At 31.5% G+C, this 25,312-nt stretch overlaps 1 protein-coding gene across 6 annotated transcripts in view; it reads left to right on the top strand.

Annotated features, from left to right (window-relative positions):
• The first annotated feature begins 16,316 nt into the window (after nucleotides 1-16,316).
• LOC127858091 (uncharacterized) overlaps nucleotides 16,317-25,312 on the top strand; it is a 241,560-nt gene continuing 232,564 nt past the window's right edge. For 3 of the 6 annotated variants that reach the window (XM_052394987.1, XM_052394985.1, XM_052394986.1), the window contains exon 1: nucleotides 16,317-16,403. In XM_052394987.1, coding sequence (XP_052250947.1) covers nucleotides 16,399-16,403 — 5 coding nt within the window. In that variant the 5' untranslated portion in view covers nucleotides 16,317-16,398. Of the gene's footprint in view, nucleotides 16,404-16,688; nucleotides 16,752-17,016; nucleotides 17,077-25,312 lie in introns of those variants that run through there. The other 3 variants (XM_052394988.1, XM_052394989.1, XM_052394990.1) reach the window with 2 other exon arrangements.

Raw genomic sequence — 25,312 nt, 5'->3', positions numbered from 1 at the left:
ATTCCCTATAAAATATTTTCGATAATCTGAGACCACGAACCCACTTGTTTCAGAGTCTTAATTTGTTTGGATGCTCAGGGGGACTTCTAGATGGAGGAAAAATAACTTTTTATAAAACCATGAAAATATAATCATTTTTTACCAATGGCATTCTTTTATAATAAATCCACAGCATCATGTTCTACATATACCCCGCACCAAATTTGGTGACTTCCAGGAACGCCATCACTATATTCGGAAACTGCTAACACACCATAGAATGATATGAAACGCATGCGACATTACAAAACGGATATACGAGCTTCCCTCCTTGCTTGTCAGGCCTTGATATAATTAACGTAATTAAAATAACATTTCCTGTTCTGTTTTCATTGCTTCAAGGGGTGACTGGTACGCGGTTCGTACTTAATAGTACGGCTGCCGCAAACAAAATCAATATTGGACGTGATGGCCTTCTTACAGTCAATCATTCCGAACCAAAATGTTATTCTATTCACAAATCACAAGACCCTTTTAAACCAATTTATGTTGAATACGGCATTAAGAAGCTTTTTTTTTGCATTGAGCGAACTGATTATTCTAAACTTGAGAACACTGCAATTGTTATGTATTTCGAACAATATAAAACTAGTGAGATATCTGAGTTTACTTTTTCCCCGTTGTCTCTGTTACGGCAATACAGTTTGACCACATACCGCGTATTCATTAGCAAAAAGGATAACAATTTAAGTTTGTAACGAACATAGATATTTTTACACGGTGAGACAAATGTGCAGGACACGTACAAACCGCGACCCCTCGAAGTCAAGGCTGGAAGTCTTGAGTCTGAGCTAAACGATCCGCCACAAAACCGCTTCGACTGGGACATTTAATAGGGTGTAGAAGACTGCATTAAAATGTCCACTCCATAATCAAAAACGTAAATATAGTTTCTATACAGGACATAACGACTGCCAATATCTTAGTTTGACCGAGAGACATAACATTTTGATAAAATATACCGTTTTTGCTTTATTTGTTAATGAATGTAATTTGTTTTAGTCGTTTTCTCGACGTTTGATATTAAGTGATCTGAAATTTTAATTTGCATACATTGCTCGATCAGAAATAACGTATTTTTTAGTCAGATCCTGTTATTTATGTTATTGCACATATTGCATTTTAGGCGTTGATGGAAGTATGTTCATACTATGGTAGACCTTATGATATTTCTAGTATGTTAAAATATACATTTATTTAATGATAAGTTATAGTGGTGTTTTTTAGATCCAGTACGATATAAGACGCTCGACATCTGGGATAAAAAATGGCCTGGAATTTCGTGAGGTAAGATTGCAGAAACGATTCGGAGGTGACATAAGTATCTACACTGGATAATCTTCTACACCCATTTGGGAGCTTGTTTTATAGTTCAACAGTGTCCATGTTGCCATTTGACGAGATTTTATTCTCGCTACATAATTGTTCTCTAAAAAACAGCTCAAGAGAAATTAAGAATGTTATTAGCAATGGCAGTAAATGTCGATATTTACGTCAGTAAAGATTTTGTTTTTGATACGAAAAACCTGAGCAAGAGACTATATTGATAGCTATTCACGTCAATGTTTATCGGTTTTTCCATTATGATTCAACGCCACTGATTGTGTTTTCTTTACGCCTTTATATTTTAAATGAATGATTATAAAGAAAACATAATGTGAGTTTGGTCCTTATATTGCAAGCTATGAAAGGGCTTTAGTTAACAGGCTTTATCCTCGTCAATGGTGTTAAGAGAACTATTTCAGATATTTAAAGGTCTATTGGTCATATAATTCAGACGGGTATTCAAGCGAAATTCAAGATGGCGACGTCAATACCGAGACAGGTATTTATTTTACCGTGTTATACCAAATATTGCTTTTGTTTAATTTTTAAATGACGCTAACTTTCCGGCCATATCAGTAAGTGAGTGATTAGCGTTTATTTCGTATCAAAATTCGCTTTATTTCTCGACTTTCTCGACTTTACTACCAACAAATTTTCTTTGTGGAGCTGTAACTAGGTCATCCCTCTAAGAAAATTCGCATGCGAGTAAAGTCGGGATATATATCGAAGACTAAATAAACGCTAGTTACTTTCTTGCTGATACGGCTGGAAAGTGAGTGGCATTAAAACCAAAAAGAAGTAATACAGGGTATAAAACGGCAAACAATACCTGTTTCGGCATGGGCGTCGCCATCTTGACTATCACGTGACTTTCCCCTCTGTATTTGTAAATAAACAATTACGATGAACGTGGTGAACTTTTAAGATCGCCCTTCGTTCGTCATGTTTCGTAATGTGCACCATGACTGATCAAAATACATTCATAAATTGTTCAGGTTATGCCAACAGCTTGTAACTTTTTTAGAGCATTCCTAACCAAAATCTACTTTTGTGGTAAAATATTAAACTCCCATTACAAAAAAAACTACACATAAAAATCCGTAACTTCCATTGCCAAGTTTTTTGCTGGATAGCCCATTTCTTAGACAAGGTCAAGGAAAAGGTTGGGTTATAAATTGGTCGCAGGCAACAATTGTGTGAAAAGCCAAGTGTTGTTTAGCATGCGGTTGGAATGAAATTGCCAGTCACAATAAAACTCTTGAATAATGATGGCAATTGTATATAAACTGGCCTATAATATTTATTTATTTTTTATAAGTGCCATATATCTGTTTTTTGAGAGACTTGATGCTAGCCCTCCGCTAAACAATAAAAGCGATTTCTGATTTTTTCAGAGGTCAACGGTTAGGTTACTGTAACTAACATTTGAAGAAAACATTTTTAATACTTGATAACAATATAAGATATGATTTAAATTGACCTCGAATGCATATTTTCCGTTTGTCAATCCAGTCACTGTTCATCCATCTGTCTGTCCGCAAAAAAATAAAATAAATAAACAGAAACGGTCAACGATAGTGAGACTGTTTTTATAACAATTATATTTTTAATTATATTCTATTATTATTTTGTGATTTGTGCGAAAACAAAAGACAAATAGATCGCAATTACCAAATTATAAGGGTTCGTCTTAACTAGAATAATCGAACGTATTGTTTTTTGTTTTATAATTGTTTCTTTCGCCACATTCTATGTTATTATTTAAAATGTATTTTCCTCAGACACCCGCCTGTCTGTGTTTATCTCAATTTATACCAATACGGTACATAATTGTATGCATTATAAGGATTTGTATGTATAGTCGTGTATGCTTTGTGAGGGAACATCCCGGATTTATACACGTTATAACAGGGAGGTCATGAACAGGTATTAAGGTCAACACATGCAAGACACAGGATGACGCTTAACGCTATATAAAGCTACGTTTCAAGGCAGCGAAACATGTAATAAGTAATAAATGTGTACACAATAATTATAGCAATTAATGTCGTTTGTTTAATGGTTCTCACTCCATTTCATTTAACTTATTTCTCTCAGGGGCATGTTAATGGCATATTAATAGTTACACACCACATGCTAAGGGTCCTCCAAATATGTTTCCATGCATGCGCTAAGATGCACGTTTTAGTTTAAAAGTTAATTAACAATAATAACGCAATCATATGTTCCTATCTATATATGCACATACAAAACTTTCCGAAGCATGATTCATTACATAGTCCATACCTATTATGTCATTGGATAACTTTTACAATGAGCGTTTGTATCGAAGCAGAATTGTATCATAGTTCAAGACGGATTTTAGCTCAGGAAATGTTTTGAGTAAGTTCTTCAGTCATGTGACTGATTGGATCGTATTTTAAAACATATTGTCCGTGTAAAGGTAATGTTAAACCGTTGACGCGGTACAGTTGCATTATTGCATTAAACAATCGTTGTTTTTACTTCTTTTGAAACATGTTTACATTTATAGTGCACTTTTTGTATACAATAATTATAATATAATTTACAGGATATTATCATTCAAATGAACTTTTGTCAGCTCTTTCGCGCTGTTTATAGCAAAGTGTTCTTATTTAGATTGTTACAACAATACCAATGGGTATCAATTTAAATATCGTTAAAGTGACTTACCTTCTCAAGAGAGTTTGACGAACTTTAATGTTTATTTCAGGATTCCTTTAGCTATGGCAGGATTGGTATGTATATGTAGAGACTACTTTGTGCAACCCGTGATGTAAACATACGTCTTCGTTTATCATTTTAGCATATATTAATGATATTTAAAAATTTTGTCGATGTAATAACTCTAATTGCCTCAATGAAAAATCAACAATATTTCAATCACTAAAAATTTATTATGGCATATAAGCATAAAACAACAACTACTTCTGATATTTACTCTACTAATTTAATTATTACTACATTATATTAATTATAATTATAATTATTATAATTATTATTATAATAATTATAATTATTATTTTCATTATTATTATTATTATTATTATCATTATTATTATTATTTTTACTATTATTATTATTATTATTATTATTATTATTATTATTATTATAATTATTATTATTATTATTAAATCATTTAATTTAAAATCTACCCGCCTAAGCAAACCTTACAAAGAAGGCGAATTAAGAAACCAAGAGATATGTGTGTGATCTGATGGGTTTAGTCTACTCGTGTATATTTTGTACTATTCATTTTTAATCAAGTGGCAAAAAGTTACTGACATATCATTAAAAAACTTGGCATTACGCTAATATATGCCTTTATGTGAATGTTTAATATCAAGTTTTCATTATTCTTACCAGAAACCACTATATACCATTAGACGTCGGAAAGCCGTTAAACAACAGGTACGATGCTGTACTTTCAATTTTCATTATGCTCTAGATTCAAGTTTAGTTTTTGTTACATAATGCATACATGTCTCACAAAATAATCAATTATAACGAGAATTGTTTTCATCTTCTTTCTAAAACATACAGATGATTGTTAACAGCCCTACATGAAATACACTACTGCTTTGGTGTATACACAATCTTAGTTATTTGAATAATGGTATACATCCATGCAATATAATCTGGCATGAAATACATTGAAGTACGACGATTCTTCGTCTGATGACGAGTCCTGGACACGAGAAGAGATGATACGTTACTATAGTCGTGAGAAAGCCGTTACACAACAGATACGATGTTGTCATTAACAGTGGCTGTTTTGATATTGATAAGAATTTTGTATGTATTTGATTTAGTCTGAAAATAAAGTAGGTGACATACATACCTACTCGCTGAGGAAGTAGAAGTACCCATTTTTCTAAACAAAATCAAGAGCATGTTAGTTTTCCGGAATTAATTTAATTCGGGAATGTCAATACCAGCTCTTACTTCTACACCTTCTGTAAATCGTTATCATTTATTTGACTTATTATTTTTGAATGCACTCCAGAAACAAGAACTTGACACGACGGAAAAAAATTATAAAGACACAGTCAGGAAACTAAAGGATGATTCATCGGCAGCTCTCACACGGTATATATAAAATGATTATTCACGTATACGATAATATGTGTGCGATAAAATAAGGTGAGTATGCCAAACAGAATCTATACTACCTTATTTTATCATTATTGTTTATAGAGAAAACACTATTTAGCTTGCTTTCAAAAAGTAGATGGTAATTGTATGCTTCATTTTTATATTTGAATTATATCTTGTAAAGGAGCTAATATGACGCATTTTGTAATACAATCTGGTACATATTAAACGATTTAAACACACTATCAAAAAATTATGATCAATCATGTTCAAGTACACAAAGAGTCCATAAGTAACTCGATCATTCGCATAACTTATGCATAATTAAACAAATTCGACGAAATGTGTTAATGTTTAGACGTCATAGTAATGAGGCGAAAAGACGCGATAAAATTAAAATCGCGTGCAGTCACTATAAGTTATTATAAATTAATCTTCAAAACAAAATAAGAATGGAAGGTAAGAGATGGGTTATGTTAAAACAAAAATAAGTTTTTTCTATAAAGGAAAAAAAATACTCTTGATTCAATTCTATAACGCGAGATCCGATTCGTATGGATCCATAAAACGTTAGTAAGCGGAACACGGAACAGATAATGTGGATAATGTGGAGGAGAATTACACGGATTAAGTGGTGGTGAAAGCGATAGATTGGAAAACACATTGAATATTCATTTAAAGTTAAAGACAAGAAGACTGTATGTCATGCATAATTTAGAAACCTTCTTTATTGTAATGATCAATTTAACATATTTTTTAATTAAATATAAAACATACAATGTATACATGAATAATATAAAAAAAAACAACATGGTGATCAACATTCGGCAGCAAAGCTGTTCAAACATGTAATACAAAATATGCTAATATATACATGTTGTTGACCTTGTGATTTCCTTTAATATTTACAAATTATCAATGTGTATTTGTTTTTTCTTTGGTTGTTTGTGATAAGTGTTTTAAAAAATAAAAATAAGAAAAATAAGTTTAGTCAATTGTAAAAGGTGGGTAGAAAACTACTGGACTGGGTTATAATAGTTTATATGTTTCCATTTTTGTTCAAAAATATGAAGTTTATCGTTGTTGAGGGCTATTTCTTTTTCAATTTGGATCTCTAGTTTTAAATAGTTTATAAAACAGTTGAAAGTAGGTATTTGTTTTTTGTATTTGAAGCTAAATATAAAATATTTCATTAATATGATAATGTGGTTATAGTGTTATTAATTTCTGGTATTTTAAAAGTATTCACAACTTATATTTAAAAGAGACAGTTTTAATTTTAATTGTTGTTTCTCTAGAAGTGTTATTAACTGGTTCCATAGAATTTGAATATGTTTGCACTCCCAGAAAAGGTATCCTATTTTTTCAGTGTGTTCGCTGTACATATCACATAAATTTGTGTTGGATAGGTTGCACCTAAAAAGGTATTTATTTGTAGCTATGATTCTATGGACAAATTTATATTGAAAATTTCTCAGTGTGCTATATATAGTTGTTTTATATGGCATGATAAATATTTGTTTCCAATTAAATTCTTGTTCTCGAAGAAGGTTTTGCCATTTATTTTGAATCTTTGAGTTTTTTGCAGGGTGTTAAATTTGTAGTTTGTAAAATATTTTATTTGTTTTGTTTTGTTTTGCAAGTATGTTTTCCGTGAATGATGTTTGAGTACATGGTGTGTTATTTGTATTAATTGTAGATTTAATATGTATGGGTATGCTTTTAATTAATGTGTAATACATAAGGAACTTGCTTGAAGGTATTCCGTATATATAACATATATTCTCAAAAGAATAGAAGTCCTTTATTCTGAAATCGTACAATTGGTCGACATATTTAATGTTTTGTTCAAACCAATGTTTATAGAAAAAAGTCTTATTGTTTGAAGTTATGTCTTTATTGTTCCATAAAATAGTTTAACTGGTGATTTGGGTTTCTAGATTATGAGTAACATTAGTCCATGCCGATAAAACATTAGATAGAAAAATATTTTTGTTTGCAATTTCATGCAAAATGGTATTGCTGATGTTACATTCAAAAAGTAAGGAGTCACCATATTTTTTTCGGATTTCTTGGAAGAATAATTTCTATTTACTCGTATTGGTATTATCTAGATATCATTTAACCCAGCTGCATTTGATTGCATTCAAAAATGAGTCGATATCCGTTAATTGAATACCTCCATTTTCTACAGATTGAATTGACTGCGTTCGCTTAATTTTATCAGGTTTACCGTCCAATATGAAATTAAATATTTTAGATTGTATATCTTTAATGATAGCATTTGGTAGGTTTGGGAGAACTGTTAGTGTATAAATTAATTTAGGGAGTGCAAACGTTTTCAACACCGTGTTTTTTCCGATTAGTGTAAGTTTACGATGCTGCCATGATTTTAAACAATTTTTAAATTTTTGTAATTTAGGCAATATGTTTTCTAGAACTGTTTCATTTTCATTGTTTGTAAAGGTTATTCCGAACGTTGTTGCTTCATCTGATGTCCAGTGGAATTTCATTTCTTTTTTAAGTTGAATATTACTTTGTTTAAATTTACCTACTCGTAGCACAGTGCATTTACTTTTGTTTAGTTTTAGACCTGATGCCGTTCCATAAAGGGTTAGTGATTCTATAAGGTTATTGAATGAGTCACTTTTGTCATTTAAAACAAAAGTTGCATCGTCAGCAAATAGGAACTGTTTAATTTCGTCGTCAGGTTCTAGTGATATTCCCTTTATATGTTTGTTTGATTGGATATAGTGTGATAGATACTCGATGCATATAATAAATAGCGAGGATGAAAGTGGGCATCCTTGTCTTACCCCTCATTCGATGCTAAAACTGTTTGAAAAACATATCCATTGTTAATAATAATACTGTTTAAGCCGGTGTAAAATAGTTTAACCCATTTAATTAGACTTTCACCAAAATTCATATTTTCTAAACAAGAGAACATAAACGAATGGTCTAGTGAATCGAAATCCTTTTCGAAGTCGGCAAAGAAATAAGGCCTGAATTGTTTGGTTGGTTGAAATAATTTATGCATTCTTGTATCAGACGTACATTTTCACCAATGTAACGTCCTTTTATGAAGCCAGATTGAGATCTTGAAATGATTGATGGTAATTTTATTTTAATTCTGTTTGATATACTTTTAGTTGCAATTTTATAATCGTTATTCAGTAGACTAATCGGGCGCCAGTTTGATAAGGATTCTAAGTTTTTTCCAGGTTTTGGAATGAGTGATATTATAACTTGTTTTTGAAGCGTAGTTAAGTTTTCGTTGTTAAATGAGTAGTTGAGTGAATTAATTAAATGTGTTTTAATATCATTCCAGAATATTTTATACAATTCGATTGTGATTCAATCAGATCCTGGACTTTTGTTATTTTGCATTTTTTTAAGTGCTAGTCCACATTCATATTCATTAAGTAATCCATCACACAATAATTTTTCTTCTTGATTTAAGGCATGATGTGTATTTTAAAAAAGGGTGTTATTTTCAACATGTTTTCGTTTATAGAGGGTTTCGAAAAATGAACGTTGTTCTTCTAGTATTTGAGTTCTGTTTGATATATCTTCGCCATTAACAACTAGTTTGTGTACAGTTTTTTTGTTCACTTCTACGTTTTTCAATGTTTGCGAAGTATTTTGTATTTTTTTCATTGTGTTCAACATGCTGTGCACGTGCTCGTAGTATTATTTCATTACGCTGTGTATGGTAGATTCCTTTTAATACTTGTTTGTTTGATGTAATTTCATTTTCAATGGCGTTGGTATCGTTTGTGTTTGTTTCATGTAATTGTTTTTCAAGTGTTTCAATGATTTTGATGGTTTCAGTTTCAAGTTTTTGTGTTTCTTTATGTTTAAATGATGTGTATCTAATTGTTGTGTTACGTATGTTTCCTTTAATTACTTCCCATAGTGTGTTTGGGTTTGCATCTTTATTCTTTTGAACTGTATTGAGTATTTCTTGTTTTATTTGCGTTTGATATTGTGTATCTAATAAGACGCTGTTATTAATTTTAAAGTATTCTGGGCCTCTTTCAGGTTGTATTTTGTGCAGTTTAAGTTCAACTAGAGAGTGGTCAGTCATAAATCCTAATTTTATGTTACATCAGTCAATAATGTTGCATAGTGACTCAGATATTAAAAAATAGTCTTATCTACAAAATATTGTTGGTTTTGTGTTTGAGTGCCAGGTGAATTTGCTTTCGTTTGGATGTACTGTACGCCAGATGTCTATCATATTATAGATTTCAATTATGTTATTCAAAATGTTTCTATTTTTAGGATGAGTATAAAGGTTTCCATTCTTTTTATCTAATAATGGGTTAAGAACAGTGTTGAAATCACCACCGACGATAATGTTTTATCCTGGTTCTTAATTATAAAGGATTGTAATGTTTCGTAGAATGTGGAATCATCTATGTTAGGGCCGTAAACGTTGATTAATGTTAATTGTGTTTCGTGTATTTTGATATCTATACTTGGTTGTCTGCCAATTATTATTTCGTTAAAGTTATCGACTGTGATCCCTATATTATTTTTTATCAGAAAGGCAATGCCTTGTTTATTAGTATGTTGTCCACTGAGATATATGTCTCCGTTCCATTCATCTTTTAAGTTTTGTGCTAAACTATGTGTCAAGTGACTTTCTTGTAAAAGGTATATACTTTTTTTTTCGTCTAACCATTTGAAGATTTGTATGCGTTTGTCTTTATTGTTTAGCCCTTTTGCATTCAAAGTACATAATTTAATCATTTAAAGAGGTGGATGGCGATGTACATGATAATTTGTGTGTACAGTTGGTTTCTATTTAAAGACATAAGATGTGTATACATACAAAGAAAAAATAGAAAACAAAAATTAAGGATTCAAAAAACAGAAATTTCCATAGAACACATAGCTCCTGATTTATAGATGTTAGAAAATTGTTGGAAATGTAGTCTTATTTCAGGTAGAAACAGAGGGGTGAGTTCGAGTTATGGTAAATAATAAGTGTATATCGTAAATAAATATATGTGCAATCAAATTTACAAAGAAAAAAACAACAACAACAACAACACAAACAAAAAGCTATACAAAAGGCAATTAAACACTACTTGATACCTTATTTTAGGTAGATACATAGAGGTGAGTTCGAGCAATGGTATATAATAAGTGTATATCGTTAATAAAGATATGTGCAAACAAATTTACAAAGAAAAACAACAACAACAACAACACAAACAAAAAGCTATACAAAAAGGCAATTAAACACTACTTGCACAGGTATATATGATATGTATATAGTTTACAATAGTTACATGGCTACATTGTTGTTTTTTTTGTTTTTTTGTTCAAGGTGGGTATTCTTAAAATGAGAGGTTGCGTACTTAAAAACAATTTTTTGGATTAGATTCGTCTGCCCATACAAATATGGCAGCAACATTAAATGCATATTTTGTTTTCTTAAGATAACTATAAAACAATATTCAATATCAGTATAACTGCTCTGTCTTGCTTGTAATTCAAAATATACTATATCATTTAATTAGGTGATGTCCAAAAGCGTTAAAAAGTATTCAACTGCAAATACCGTACATATACAGACATAAAGATATGTAGACATATGCTCATTACAAATGTAGCAGTAGAATTAAATGTATATTTGATGTTCCTAAAATAAGTATATAATAACATTTAATATGAATATAACTGTTCTGTCTTGCTTGCTAGTTAAATATACTTTATATTTTAACTAGGTGATTTCCAAAAGTGTTAAATATTATAAAAAGGCAAATACCGTACATGTATAGATGGCATAAACGCCAAATTTTACATGAATTTTGTATGAGCTACTGTTAGTATGATACAACATATACAGTAATGCTTACACATTTCCTACTTTGCACACAAACAAAAGAAATAACATTAATTGCAATAAATAATAATTTAATTCCCATAGCAATCAACCGAATTAAACACTTAAAAATAGTTTACAGATTTGATCTATCAATTAATTACAATCTTGCTTTTTGTATAATAATTATATAATTGTTTTACAATCATATGCATTCTTATTTGTAACTGTCTAACATAGTATGCTTTTATACATTAATAATAATTCATATGTGTTGTAATTTATGTTCATTATTTACGGTATTGTCAAAAAAAAGTTTTTTTTAGATGATTTTTGTGCTTCTTTATTTTTTTAGAAGGTTGATAAAAAATGCTTATTAAACACGTAAGGCATATCTAAGTATGTGATTATACAGAGCGATCAATTGCCTTCCAAAAAAGCCGAATTATATGAATTCGTTTTGCAATTATTCAATTAACCAGCAACGTCACTTGATATCAGAGTAAAAAGAGTTTAATCAGTTCATCTTTTCGATTTAATATCACGTGTTAGAGAAAAAAAGCCTCTACCATGGTAAAAGCAATGTAAATAGAGTGACACATATTTGCTTCCCTTTCATTTTAGATTAATTATTTATTTGTCCAGCATGTACTGCTAATGTTTTTAACAGTTTAAACACAAGAGTTGTCCTCATATTATATAAGGACTCCTGTCAAGGATAGTGGTAACACATGATTTATTGGATTTTCTCTTACCTTCGAAATCTAAAAGGGCAAGAGATAAATACATGTACATCGTTTTTGAGTATTTGACTGCATTACAAAAATGTAAATACGTATTTATTTACAATACATTTGGTCAAAAGTTTTAATACTCTTTAGGTACACCTTGTTTATAATAGTACATATATATAGATAATACATGTTGCATAAATGTTACACAATCAATGGTGTGTTACTTTAAGAATGTTTTCAAACATATGCACTGATATATAATATGCATTTAATTTGCTTGTTTTGCATTGTGTACACATGCTTACGTAAATTGTTAATACACTGTATTGTATTGTGCATTTGATTGTCATGGTGTGTCTGAATAGCCACTAATTCATTGAATAACCACTAATCATTCGTCTTCATTGCACCTTGATAATGGACAGCAGTTAATGATAGTATATTTCCCAAAGTAGAAACAATTTAACATAATGGTCGATATAAAATGTTACGTTATAATACGAAAATACGAAAAAGTCAAATTTGTCTCTTTTTCGTTAGTGTCAGAACAAGAACAACTACACTTACGTGGTCATCATTGTGACATAGCTGTAAACGGTCCAAGATAACGGATATTAATTAGATTTTAATTTGTTTGTTCCTTTGTTTGTTTTGAAAAGTTTACGAATATCGTCGTTACTGTAGCGCCGTTCACTTCATCTTTCATCTATGATAAATAATTATTTAGTCTCACTTTAGGCTATCAGGATCCTGCGCTCCATGAGATGTATGATCGTACTGACCTATCACTCACCTCGCGGGATTCCAAAGACTAAATACATCCTAGTTATAAAAATATCAAACATATATTCTTAAAAAAATAACATGAATATATAACGAAATCGTGTTTAAAATCCTCATGACTATACTGTAATGGAACCTTATCGATAATGAACATGTTTTTGTATTATATGCAAATCTCACACAAACAAATGTTTAAAAAAATATCGTCAGACGCAGAATTTTGGGCTTCATGCTTTTGACGTGAACTTGTTGCAAGTGTACCCTTTCAATATTACATTTTAAAACATCGGCTTATCTAAGTTATTTGGAACATTAATTTTTGAAGTGCAAACTTATTATATAATAATCATAATAAAGTTCACATGATAATGTTCTTATATAATTTGTCATAACATGATCATAGATATCACTTAAAATGTATTACATTGATTTACTTCCATAACACATTACCGACCCAATGCTTTTTCAAAAAAAGTTTAACATCATTCCGTTTCTATTTTTAGAAATGTGTTACCTACTGAAAGATGGGTATGTATATGTGGAGACTACGTTATAAAACCCTTGACATGAAATACTTATGCACCTATTATTTTGAGCATTTGTATGTTGTTTGAAATGAGTTACGATTTAATAACACTAACAGCTTAAAACATACATTTTCGGTCAGAATGGATGAGTTACGTGAGAAAACCATTGAACAAAAGTTTCGATGCTGTTATTAGCAGTCATTAATATGGGCTGTTCTGATACTGATACGAATTTTATAAGTATTTAAAATAGTCTGAAAATAAAGTAGGTGACCTGCATACCTGCATGCTGTGTAAAGATTTTTATTAAAAACATTTATTTAAATGAAATTAATTAAAATAATTATAAGTATACCAGAAATTTACTTTATGACACTCTGTAATGGTATAGACAAGTAAGCAATATTATCTGTCTGATGAGGCACTTGATGATGTACCTCTATCGATGTCTGGATATCATTTGTCTGATGAGGGCCTTGATGATGTACCTCTATCGACGTCTGGAGATCAATCTGCACAAATACAAGAGTTGAAAAGAGAAATAAGTAGGCTTAATAAAGTCGTTGAACAACAGGTACGATGCAGAAAATAATAATGGCTTTTCTGATATTTTATAAGTATTTGCGATAGTCTGAAAATGGGCAATGTGAATCAATCACTGTTATCATGAACAAATGTACACATGTATTCTACTTAAGGATATGCATACGGAATATTACGCTAGTCAATTGTTCCATGTGTTTGTATCAGTCGAGTAACTTGTGTAATGACGTATTTTACGAAACTAACACATGTATATTCATTCCATGATGATTATTTCAATTACGAAATTTCGGTCAGAATGGAGGAGTTACAATTCGTATTTTTTTTACAAGCGCATGTAAGTATTCTGACTTTTATTCGGAAATATCAATACAATCGTGTGTGCTTACTTTTTCACCGTCTGTAACTAACTCGTTTCCATTTGTTTGATTGATTATTTCTAATTGTACTCCAGAAACTAGCGTTTGACACGACGAAGAAAGATTATGAAGCCATCGTAAAAAAACTTACGGATGAATTAACGGCAGCTCTCACACGGTATATATTAATTGATGATTTTTCACATACCACCATTTTACATTTGTTCGCTAAAACGGTACGTATGTAAAATATACCATATTATACAGGGACCTTGTGTAACATTATTCAATCAAGATAATCAACATATTTCAGATTGAGCCTGATGAGTTGAATATAGTTAGGGAAAAAATCAGTACAAATGGGCCATGACGGCCCTCTATCGGTTACCTCATTCCACGTGTAATCACTACTTGTTTGTTAATACAATGTGCTCTTATAGATGCATAGGTTTTGCTTACATCCGCCCTCTTTGGTAATGTATGAGATATATATAATAAGTGCTCTTTATTTGCTTGCTTAATGTCTTTTAACTGCCAGTTAGCTTGCAAAAAGCAGATGATAATTGTATTCTTCAATTTTATCTTACATTTTATCTTGTAAAAGGAGCTTATGTGATGATTTTTCAAAACAATTTAGTACATATGCAACGATTTTAAAACAATATATTCATTTCTCAATGCCAGCATCCGGTCCATTACATGTTCAAATGCATAAAGGGTGCATAAGCAACTCGATCATTTGCATCAGTAATGCACAATAAACTATTTTGTTAACTGAATGCATGGTACTTCGTAGTAATATGTATTTCGAAGAGAAAAAACGCGATAAAGATCATAATCGCGTGCACTCATTACATTTTATTAATAATATAAATTCACGCACAAATCGAAATGCTGATGGCGGGTAAGCGAAGACTTATTAAAAAAGGGTATGTCGTTCCAATGCATGTTATCACATTATTCTTGATTTACTTATGTAAAGCGCGATCCGATTCTTGCGGATATATCGAATTGTTACATCATTAAATGAACAAAAGTCAAGTCTCTTCTCCGTTAATGTTAGAACTAGTAAAACTATACTTACGGGGTAGTCATTTTAACAGTCATATCTGTTGTAAGCGAACCCAGAAAATGGATGATTACCAATTTCAAAGAATTTAATTTGCTTTTTACGTTTTGAATATGTATTGATTTGAGCATTATAGTAGAGACTTCCTATTCATTTTTTCCGCGCTACTATACTTAAATATTATTTTCGGGTCTTTTTAGCCTGTTAAGATCACGCGCTCCATATGACGTTTGATTAAACAGACCTTTTACATTCAAGATACACACAAAAATTACGATCACATTTCCAAAAGAACATTACGCCTTTATGTTTAATCCGAATCTCATAGAAACAAGCATGTCAATTGAAATCCGCATACCCCAAACTGTTAGTTTCATGCTCTGATATAAACATGAATGAATTTCATACATGTACAGTATGTATATTCAATTTCTTCTCACAATAAGCACTTGTTCAATTTTTTTCCGTTTTGACTTGCATGAGTTATCTTGCTCCTATTTCTATGAATAATACAAGCGACAACGGTTCAGTGTCACATTGTTTCGAGACCTCACAAATGCTTTCGTAATGCTTTCTTGTTAAAAATACAAATATTAAAGTAGACGAAACGCACAAAGGTTTATTTTCACTATTGAAATTTGTCTTCATAGCTTATAATTTTCATTACAATATGTGGGCTTTGTTCTTAAAACAGTGTATAGGTTTTACCAACGCTTATTTAGCAACACTTTATACCAGTAAGCGTTGTAATTCTCTTGAAAAAATGAAAAGTATTTTGCGAAAAGATAGTTTATTACATTCAAACTGTTTACAGGTACTATAAAATATATACTTGCAATTCAGGGAACAATTACATAAATCACCAGGAGAAATGAAACAAGAGTTCGAACGAGCAGAAAACATAATTTGTAAAGAGTTTGATGAGCTCGTAGAGAAAATAGAAACAGCGGAAACTAAAGTACAACAACTGAAGCGAGCAGAACACTTAATTTGTAAAGAGTATGATGAGCTCGTGGAGAAATTTGAAAAAGCGGAAACTAAAGTACAACAACTGGAGAATGATATGAAGTAAATTTGCTTTCGTATGTGTTGTGTGTTGCTGTTTGAAGGTAACACAATTATTTATAATGGAATATTAATATTATAGATATCTAGTTATCATATGTTTTGTTTGATTTCAGAGTCTGCAACATACAGAAAGAGAAAGAACTATTGCAAGAAGAGTAAGACCTATCACAAAACACATAATTTGATTTGTTTAATTAAAACCACAAGTAATAATAATCCAAACCTGTATACCTTGTGGTGTGTTTACTAAACTTCAATTGAAGTATGATTATTTTCTAGGTTAACACGTAAAAAGGAAGGAGTTCGGCAGCTACATCAGTACAAAGAAGTGATGGAAAAGAGACATGGGTACATCGCAATCTTATTTATTTTACATTATATTCAACTAAAGCGTAACTATGGTCGAGACATTTGGATAAGTACACAAGGTGTATTATACACAATAATCTAAGCCCACCTAAGCATATCAATAACTAATAAATAATTATTAAACAGTGAAGTACGTGACCAAAGTACATTGACTATACTCCGTAAGTTCAATTATTCTTCAAACATGCAACTTGATATCTCTAGTAGGACAATAATACATATAACTTTTCTTTTTTTTTTATAGGATACTTACGGCCACAATTCAGATGCTCAAGCAAGATTCTCCTAAAACCGACCATAACAAGTATGCTGGTTGTTATGTTTTAATATATTTTTTTATCTAAGGTAAGTGTGGAATGGAAATTTTATTGAGCAAAAGCAGGAGCGCGTGAAGAACGAGCAATATTAGCGAATGTGTTCATTGTCATCCCGAGCATGATAAACGTCATGTTATCTGACATCACATATTCTATATAGCAAAGCGTGGTTGCTATTTTATTACTTTATTATATGCCCAAAATAAGGTATATAGGTGAGTACTGAATTACGAACTTCCGTCCGACTGACTGAAATTACGATACATATTTAGTTGCACAGGTGCAATTACAGGGTGCAGAATCAACGGGGGTTTTCAGAGGGTTACACACGTGCTTGACAGAATGTAACCACACCGTTCAGAACTGAACTTTTGCGAATATCTCAAGTTATTGAAATACATTTGAAAAAATCTTTAGTGCATAAAATGCAGTTTTTTTCTTGCAGTTTGTGCCTATATCTTAAGGTATAAGAATTACTCCTTGAATACGTATGAAATCGTTGACACGTTCCGCGAAGCATAACCGTGTAGTACAAATAGAATTTTGAACAAGAACACAGGCTTATTAAATGAAGTTAGTCTGATGTATTTTATATTGCCATAAGCAGGATAAAAACCTGTCTTTTATGCACTAGTTCAAATTCTTAAGAACAATTGTTTAAACAAAGTTATTTGAAATAAAGCACCACTTGTGTTTAAAGCACTTATAGTTGAAAGGGCAAACCCCACAAATTCACGTGATCCTGCATCCTGATTAGACTTTGTTAAAACCTTCTACAGCTATGTCCCATTTGAACTCAACATTTATCAACATGATTTAAACCTATTTGTGTGTAACATCGCACTGAGAGCCTTCACAAAGGTATTTGAAAATGCATGTACCTCTGGTCAAAACTAGCCACTCCCGGAGGCAAATGGTTACTTGAGACATATGGACTAAAACAAAATTTAAACAACATATTCTTTGAAACAACAAGGTTCATGGCTTTGATATTTGTTTTTTAACAGATCATGTTAACTTTACAGTCGTATGTTTTCACTCAACGACACTGAAAACTATTCCAACTGCACTTGTTAAATATGTTCTACGCAAGATGTCATTGTATTTGACACTGTTTACTTCAACGTGTGTTTACAGCGACTCTCTTAAGAAACTAATTGAAGAAGATGCCAAATTGAAGATTGAATCTGACATAATGAACGTTCAGCTTCAGAAGTTAGCCACTGTAACTGATCCACTCAGTGAAATGGTAAATATGATTTTTAAAGCGCGATTATACGATTTTATCAAATATTTATTAATTTATATAAAACTTTAAAAATCTTATTAAACACATATTTCAATATAAATTAAAAAACAAGTTAAGAAGAACATGTGTCGAAAAATGCGAAATAAGCCAGATATTTAATTCTGAAAGCGAAAATGTCTGTACAGTCGAATTCGCCAGCATGTAAATCATGCATGTACGATGTGAATCTAAATCTAGTTTAACGGTTCATTTTAAATTCATGCAACGATATCTATTCATACGACACACGAACACTTACTAAAAAGACGAATGCTTCGGTTATTGTAGGAAAATATGAACGAAATATCTTGGTCACAATCGGCTCGGGGCGCTAATTTGTCTTTGTTGCATTTTATGAAGTTCGTCTTCAATGTATAATTTGTCTTGCTTATTTTGAGTTATTGTAACATATTTTATCAATATATTACAATTTAACACATATAAAAATCATATAATCTCGCTTTAAGCATACTCTGTGGTAGTCTATATCTTTGAGATTATAGTGTTTTAAGTAAATATATAGTTGGCTTTAAACGTTTTAGACAAACACAGGATTATTAATTACACAACAAAGCTCAAAACGAAAATATGTTCCAATTATATACATATCAAAGCCCATAGTATCCCAAATAAACACAGAATACTATCACGGATTTCACTGTACCAATGATACTTATATCCGAAAAATAAAATGTTTTGAAGGTCGGACATGAAAATATCCGAGTACCAACCCACGTCTCTTCATAAACAATATAAAAACATTTTTTTAAATGTATTTTGTGCGAAGATAAATAATTTCTCAAACTCGTGCATCGTTTTGATTCAGAAATCGATTTAAGCACATATTTTTTAACAATTTGATAACGAACAGTTTCACACTCAACTCTTGACATCAATACAGTTTGTGTGTGCCCCTTTATATTTCGAAGATTGTCAGCGCCAAAGCGTTTGTACTAAGGTAATTATGTGCACTAGTATATTTAAGATCACGTAAGAATTGGTGTTCCCTATCATGATTGCGTTTTGACGGGAAAAAAAATCGAAATTGTCCGTTAAACATATTAAGTGCGACGCTTTGAAACCCCGTTAATACTCAAAATCAACGTAAATTTCGAGACATATTTCGTACAATAAAGTTAAACAATTAAAAATTAGTTTCCCTAATGGCAATTGCCGAAATTTCAACGCCAGATATTGTCTGGTAAAATAGATGTTTGTAGATACAAAATGCTCGTTTTTATTATTGGCTTTAATATTTATTTCTATTTTAATTTCCCGCGACGATATCTATTCATGGTACCATGTTAGTGTTCGTGTGTCGTATGAATAGATATATTTGCGAGATATTAAAATGGAACTAATTGTGTCACAAATAAATCAAAACGAGCATGTTGTATCTACAAAAATCTATGTAATCATACCACATCTAGCGTTGAAATTGTGGCGTATAAGGAACACTGATTGTTAAGGTGTTTATTTTACGAAATACTTAAACGAAATTTTCGTTGCTTTTGAGCGTTATAGAGGCTTTAAACAAGCCGTTGCTCAAGCAGCGGAATTGTTATCTCACTTAAATGCGTTGCTTTACATCCCGCAAGGCACCAAGGTCAGTTCGGGGTCAGTAAGAGAATCGTTATATATACGCTATCGCGTTAAGTAGGCGAACTTGAATTAAGATTAACCAAAATTATATGAAAGATATTCGGTGATTTTAAAAATGAATAATAGATTTGTATATGTGTTTTCAACAAAAATCCATTAACAGCTTTATTATTGAATAATGTAATAAGAATTATTCCACCATATTGACCAATTTATGAAAGTGATATTATGAGCATTTTTCACTGTTGAATTGAGCTGAAAAAAATAACAGGTCAAAAGAGTATGTTAAAATGTGGTAACTTACCAATTAGCTGCAACTCATCTTGTTACTAATTGTTTATAAACAAATATATATTATAGTCGATATTTTACATGACTGTACAGTCCTCTAAGCCGGGCGGAACTGTCTTTATAATAGGATCGGAGTTAGTGTTGGTATGAATAGATATGAACGAATCTGCAATAAAACTTAATTTATATTCACATCGTACATGCATATCAGTTGTCAAACGAAAGTACGGTTGATATTCAAATGCATTATTTTTTTCTTTCCGGGATATTGTTTTAGTATGTTGATGCAGTATTAACACATATAAGTGTATATCAAGTGAAAACACCAAAAATAAACAACCGTTGCGATAGGCACCTATAAACATAGATATACTGTTAGATGCGCATAATATAGGGAAAATACACGTTTTCGAGGGCATGATCATCTTCGGGCGCTCGAAAAATCCGTTCCTGCCCGCACTTTGAGAGCGCCCGCAGATGATCATGTCCGAGAAAATGTGTATTTTCGCTATTATTGCATAAACAAATCACACATACCAAATTAATTTTAAATAACAGTGAAATCAATATGTTTTGTTCATTCGACATCGACAAAATAATTCGATTATTTCAATACAGTTAAAGGTTGTGTTTTACATATGCCTCACTCGGTCATCATCCGAAACGACGAGCCTTTACCTTCGGATAGGCAGTTTTCGATTTAACATGTGTTTAAACAGTGGATTAATGCAACGTTGAAATACAGTCGCGCAAAGTTAGAAATGAGGAATCATTTTGGAATTTACAGCAGGAACGTTGAAGGTACATAAACACTTACATTTACAGCATAGTGTTTTGAAAGTGTTGAGTAAATAACCTTAACTTCATTGACGTTGCCAATAAAATAATGCTGTTGTCAAGAGAGTGCAGATGGTATAATTTGAAAAGTAGATTGAAATAGTCATTATCCCTGCATGCATGAGGAAACTGGTGCTTATTCATTTCCCCATTTATGCTTGGAAAGTCGTCGAAGGCTGGAGAAGGGAAGTAACTGCGCGTGGACCAGATTATGGATATGAAAAACACATAACAGGGATTGAACGGCACGTGAATCGCATTAATAATACACGATTTTTCCCGTTCAAGCCCTCCTTTTGCCAAGTTTCTGCACCCCGCAAGAGGGCATTATAGATAGCGTTTATGCAATAATATCACTTTAAGCATGAGTGCAGTGATTAACGATACTATTTATAGTCCAAATAAAAAAACAATGCCCGACAAACCACTTAAACAGGTATGTTCGCATATTTCAAATATGTGCGGATAATTCGAGTGTTGTCGGTTGATTGATATTTGTTCAGTTCACTTCGATTCTTCTTTTGTATTTATGTTATCTATCTAGAGATACATGATCAATAATATAGTATAATATGAAGTAAGCCACGAACTATGGGCTATATCCCGTAATTGATTTGCGTATTATGCAGCTATGAACTGCGCAAGAAACGACAAAGTCTATCTTTGAATTCGGATTTATGTTTTTTGAAAACAAAAAGTTCAAATCAAACAATAAATAAACGTGTTGACAATGTTTTGGGGAATCATTTGTCGGCCAAGATACATAATAAGGTAGATGACTTCTTAATTCTTAAGACCTTGAACTTAAAAAATGGCAAAAATAAGCTTGTCCATCAAACCCAAACAATTTATATTGGATCATCGTGAAATTTTATGATAATGTGCTCGGGTATACAATCGTGACAGCTTAAATCGGATCATCATGAAACTTGTTGGTAATGATTCTAAGCATACTTGAACGGCACGTGAATCGCATTAATAATACACGTTTTTTTCCCGTTCAAGCCCTCCTTTTGCCAAGTTTCTGCACCCCGCAAGAGGGCATTATAGATAGCGTTTATGCAATAATATCACTTTAAGCATGAGTGCAGTGATTAACGATACTATTTATAGTCCAAATAAAAAAACAATGCCCGACAAACCACTTAAACAGGTATGTTCGCATATTTCAAATATGTGCGGATAATTCGAGTGTTGTCGGTTGATTGATATTTGTTCAGTTCACTTCGATTCTTCTTTTGTATTTATGTTATCTATCTAGAGATACATGATCAATAATATAGTATAATATGAAGTAAGCCACGAACTATGGGCTATATCCCGTAATTGATTTGCGTATTATGCAGCTATGAACTGCGCAAGAAACGACAAAGTCTATCTTTGAATTCGGATTTATGTTTTTTGAAAACAAAAAGTTCAAATCAAACAATAAATAAACGTGTTGACAATGTTTTGGGGAATCATTTGTCGGCCAAGATACATAATAAGGTAGATGACTTCTTAATTCTTAAGACCTTGAACTTAAAAAATGGCAAAAATAAGCTTGTCCATCAAACCCAAACAATTTATATTGGATCATCGTGAAATTTTATGATAATGTGTTCGGGTATACAATCGTGACAGCTTAAATCGGATCATCATGAAACTTGTTGGTAATGATTCTAAGCATACTTTCCTGACCAAGTTTGATAATCATCCAGTTAACTACAATAATTTTGTAGAAATAGGTATAGAATAAACAAAATGGGTTTATCAACAGTTTCTGCTCTGTAACTCAAACATTTAAAGCGAGTATATACGATTTTTTTATATGCGTTTTATTATAATAAATTGATAAAATATGTTACAATAACACAAAATAGGCAAGAAAAATTATATTAAATACCAATTTCATAAAATGCAGCAAAGACAAATTAGCGCCCCGTCTCGATTGTGACGAACATATTTTCCTACAATAACCGAAGCATTTTTCTTTTTATTAGGATCAGAGTTAGTGTTCGTGTGTCGTATGAATAAATATCGTTGCAGAAATTTAAAATGAACCGTAAAACTATGTTTAGATTCACATCGTACTTGAATGATATGCATGCTGGCGAATTCGACTGTACAGCCGTTTTCGATTTCAGAATTAAATATCTGGCTTATTTCGTATTTTCCAACACATGTTCTTCTGAATTTTTATTATATTTTATATTGAAAGATATATATATATAATACGTTCTTTACACATCTTATATAAATTCATTTATATTTGACAAAATCGTATATACTCGCTTTAAAATCGGATCATTGTGAAACTTAGCGATGATGTTTGTGGGCATTTAGTTTTGATCAAAATCGACAAACATACAGATCACATGAACACACTTCTGAATTTCACTTTACTTATTGAAATTGGCAAATTTAAGATTGTTGTCCTTTTAACTGAAATTCGTTTTAATCGTATCATCATCAAACTTGAGAACAAACAAACATCCAGATCGCCGGAAGTACGTTAGATGTTTTTTCCCTTGAATAAGCATATATTTTAAATTTAGGTAATAATTTATGTACCGGTTAAAGTGGTTTTGACACTTATCATTTACTATTAACTATGAATGCCTCCGTTAGAAGGGTAGAAGGGTTGAAGACGTCGGACTGTCTTTACGTCTGTCTGCCCGTCCGGCATTTCGTTTCCGTACTTTTTTACCTAAACGCCTTCAGATACTTTTCAAATTTTTGTGTGTGAATCTCCCTGCATGATTTTCGGATCATTTATGAGTTTCGTTCCAGTTAATTGATTTTTTTGCGAAGTAACGAGTCTTTCACTTTAATTTTTTTTCTAGAATAACAGTTGTCAAGACGTTTTTCCTCAACGCTTGAATATAGTAACCTGAATTTTTGGTGTTGAGTCTTTATTCATGTCTTGCAGGCCTTTGACAAATAAATTTACTTTAAAATACAACTGCTCCTGATTTTTTCTAAACACTTTCAGATACTGACCTTACATTTGGTGTGTGAGTCTTCTTAATACATGACTTACAGTCCAAGTTTGCGTTGTGTTCTGATTCATTGAGAAAGTTACAGGCCTTGGTTTTCTCTAAACTAACACTTTTCTTGATGTTTTCCCAAGACGCTTTCTGATAATTGCCTGATTTATAGGGTGTGAGTCTAACATTATGACCTTTTCTGTCATTGATTAAATTTTAAGACAATTTACCACAAATGACTTACATTAGGAAACTATCTGAATGTCGCGTATCTCACATCTAAGCAAATCAAATATGAAGTTCACACTTAGAGGTCAAACGTCTATTTTGGCTATCAGAAAATTGTGTTGGTCATAAACGGATTTTTGAGACAAATTTGAAGCGGGAGGGGGTTCATCCAAGCTCTATGGACTATAAGTATTGATCTTACTTTAAAGATTCCTATGGTATTTAAATAGATAAACATTGTCTTTTTATACATTACATTATTATTGCTTTTTAGATAATATTCACAAAATGATGTGTTAAAGAATCATCGAATAACTGAGAATGCTTTATATAAGTTGGTTTTGAAGACGTACAGTGGCATTAATCTTGATAAGACATTGGGTAATGATTTCAATTGTTTGATAAACATTAAAATGTTATGGAAATGTTATTCTTTCAGGTAAATGAGGCTTCGATGGAAACAACTGAAGAAAAAACTCGTGTTCTTTTTGCCAATAACAGCATTTCAGACAAATATGAGTCACGTGATAATGTGCGTGTGGTTGCTTTTATACATATTGGTTCTCAATTCACTGAACTTGCATTTTCTATGACATCGAATCCAACGCGTATCAAAACTTTGAATTGGAATGAAGGTATTTCGAAGAAAGGTAACATGACCGATTATTATATTTGCGATAAAGTAATTATTTTAAAAACGTAAATGGTGTTGTTATCAAGTTCACTTTTTTACCACAAAAGCGAGTTCATGTATTAGTGAAATCCTTTTCTAATTACAATTCGCTACAGAAAAAACCAATGTGTTGATAAAGGAGGATGGTAAAACCTTTGAGGCATTCGGTGACGAAGCAGAACAAATGTACTCAAACCTGGTTTTCAAAAATAATCACAAAGAACGGTATATGTTTAGAGACTTCATGCTGCAGTTATACAAAGAGGTAAAGTTGATTCATCTAGTATAGTTTTACACGTATTTTCAATTTCATAAATCATAATTGTTGTTTTTTT

Source organism: Dreissena polymorpha, chromosome 14, assembly GCF_020536995.1.
Source record: "Dreissena polymorpha isolate Duluth1 chromosome 14, UMN_Dpol_1.0, whole genome shotgun sequence".
Classification (NCBI taxonomy): domain Eukaryota; kingdom Metazoa; phylum Mollusca; class Bivalvia; order Myida; family Dreissenidae; genus Dreissena; species Dreissena polymorpha.
The sequence above is the reverse complement of the archived record's forward strand: the minus strand, read 5'-3'. Positions and strand labels throughout refer to the sequence as shown.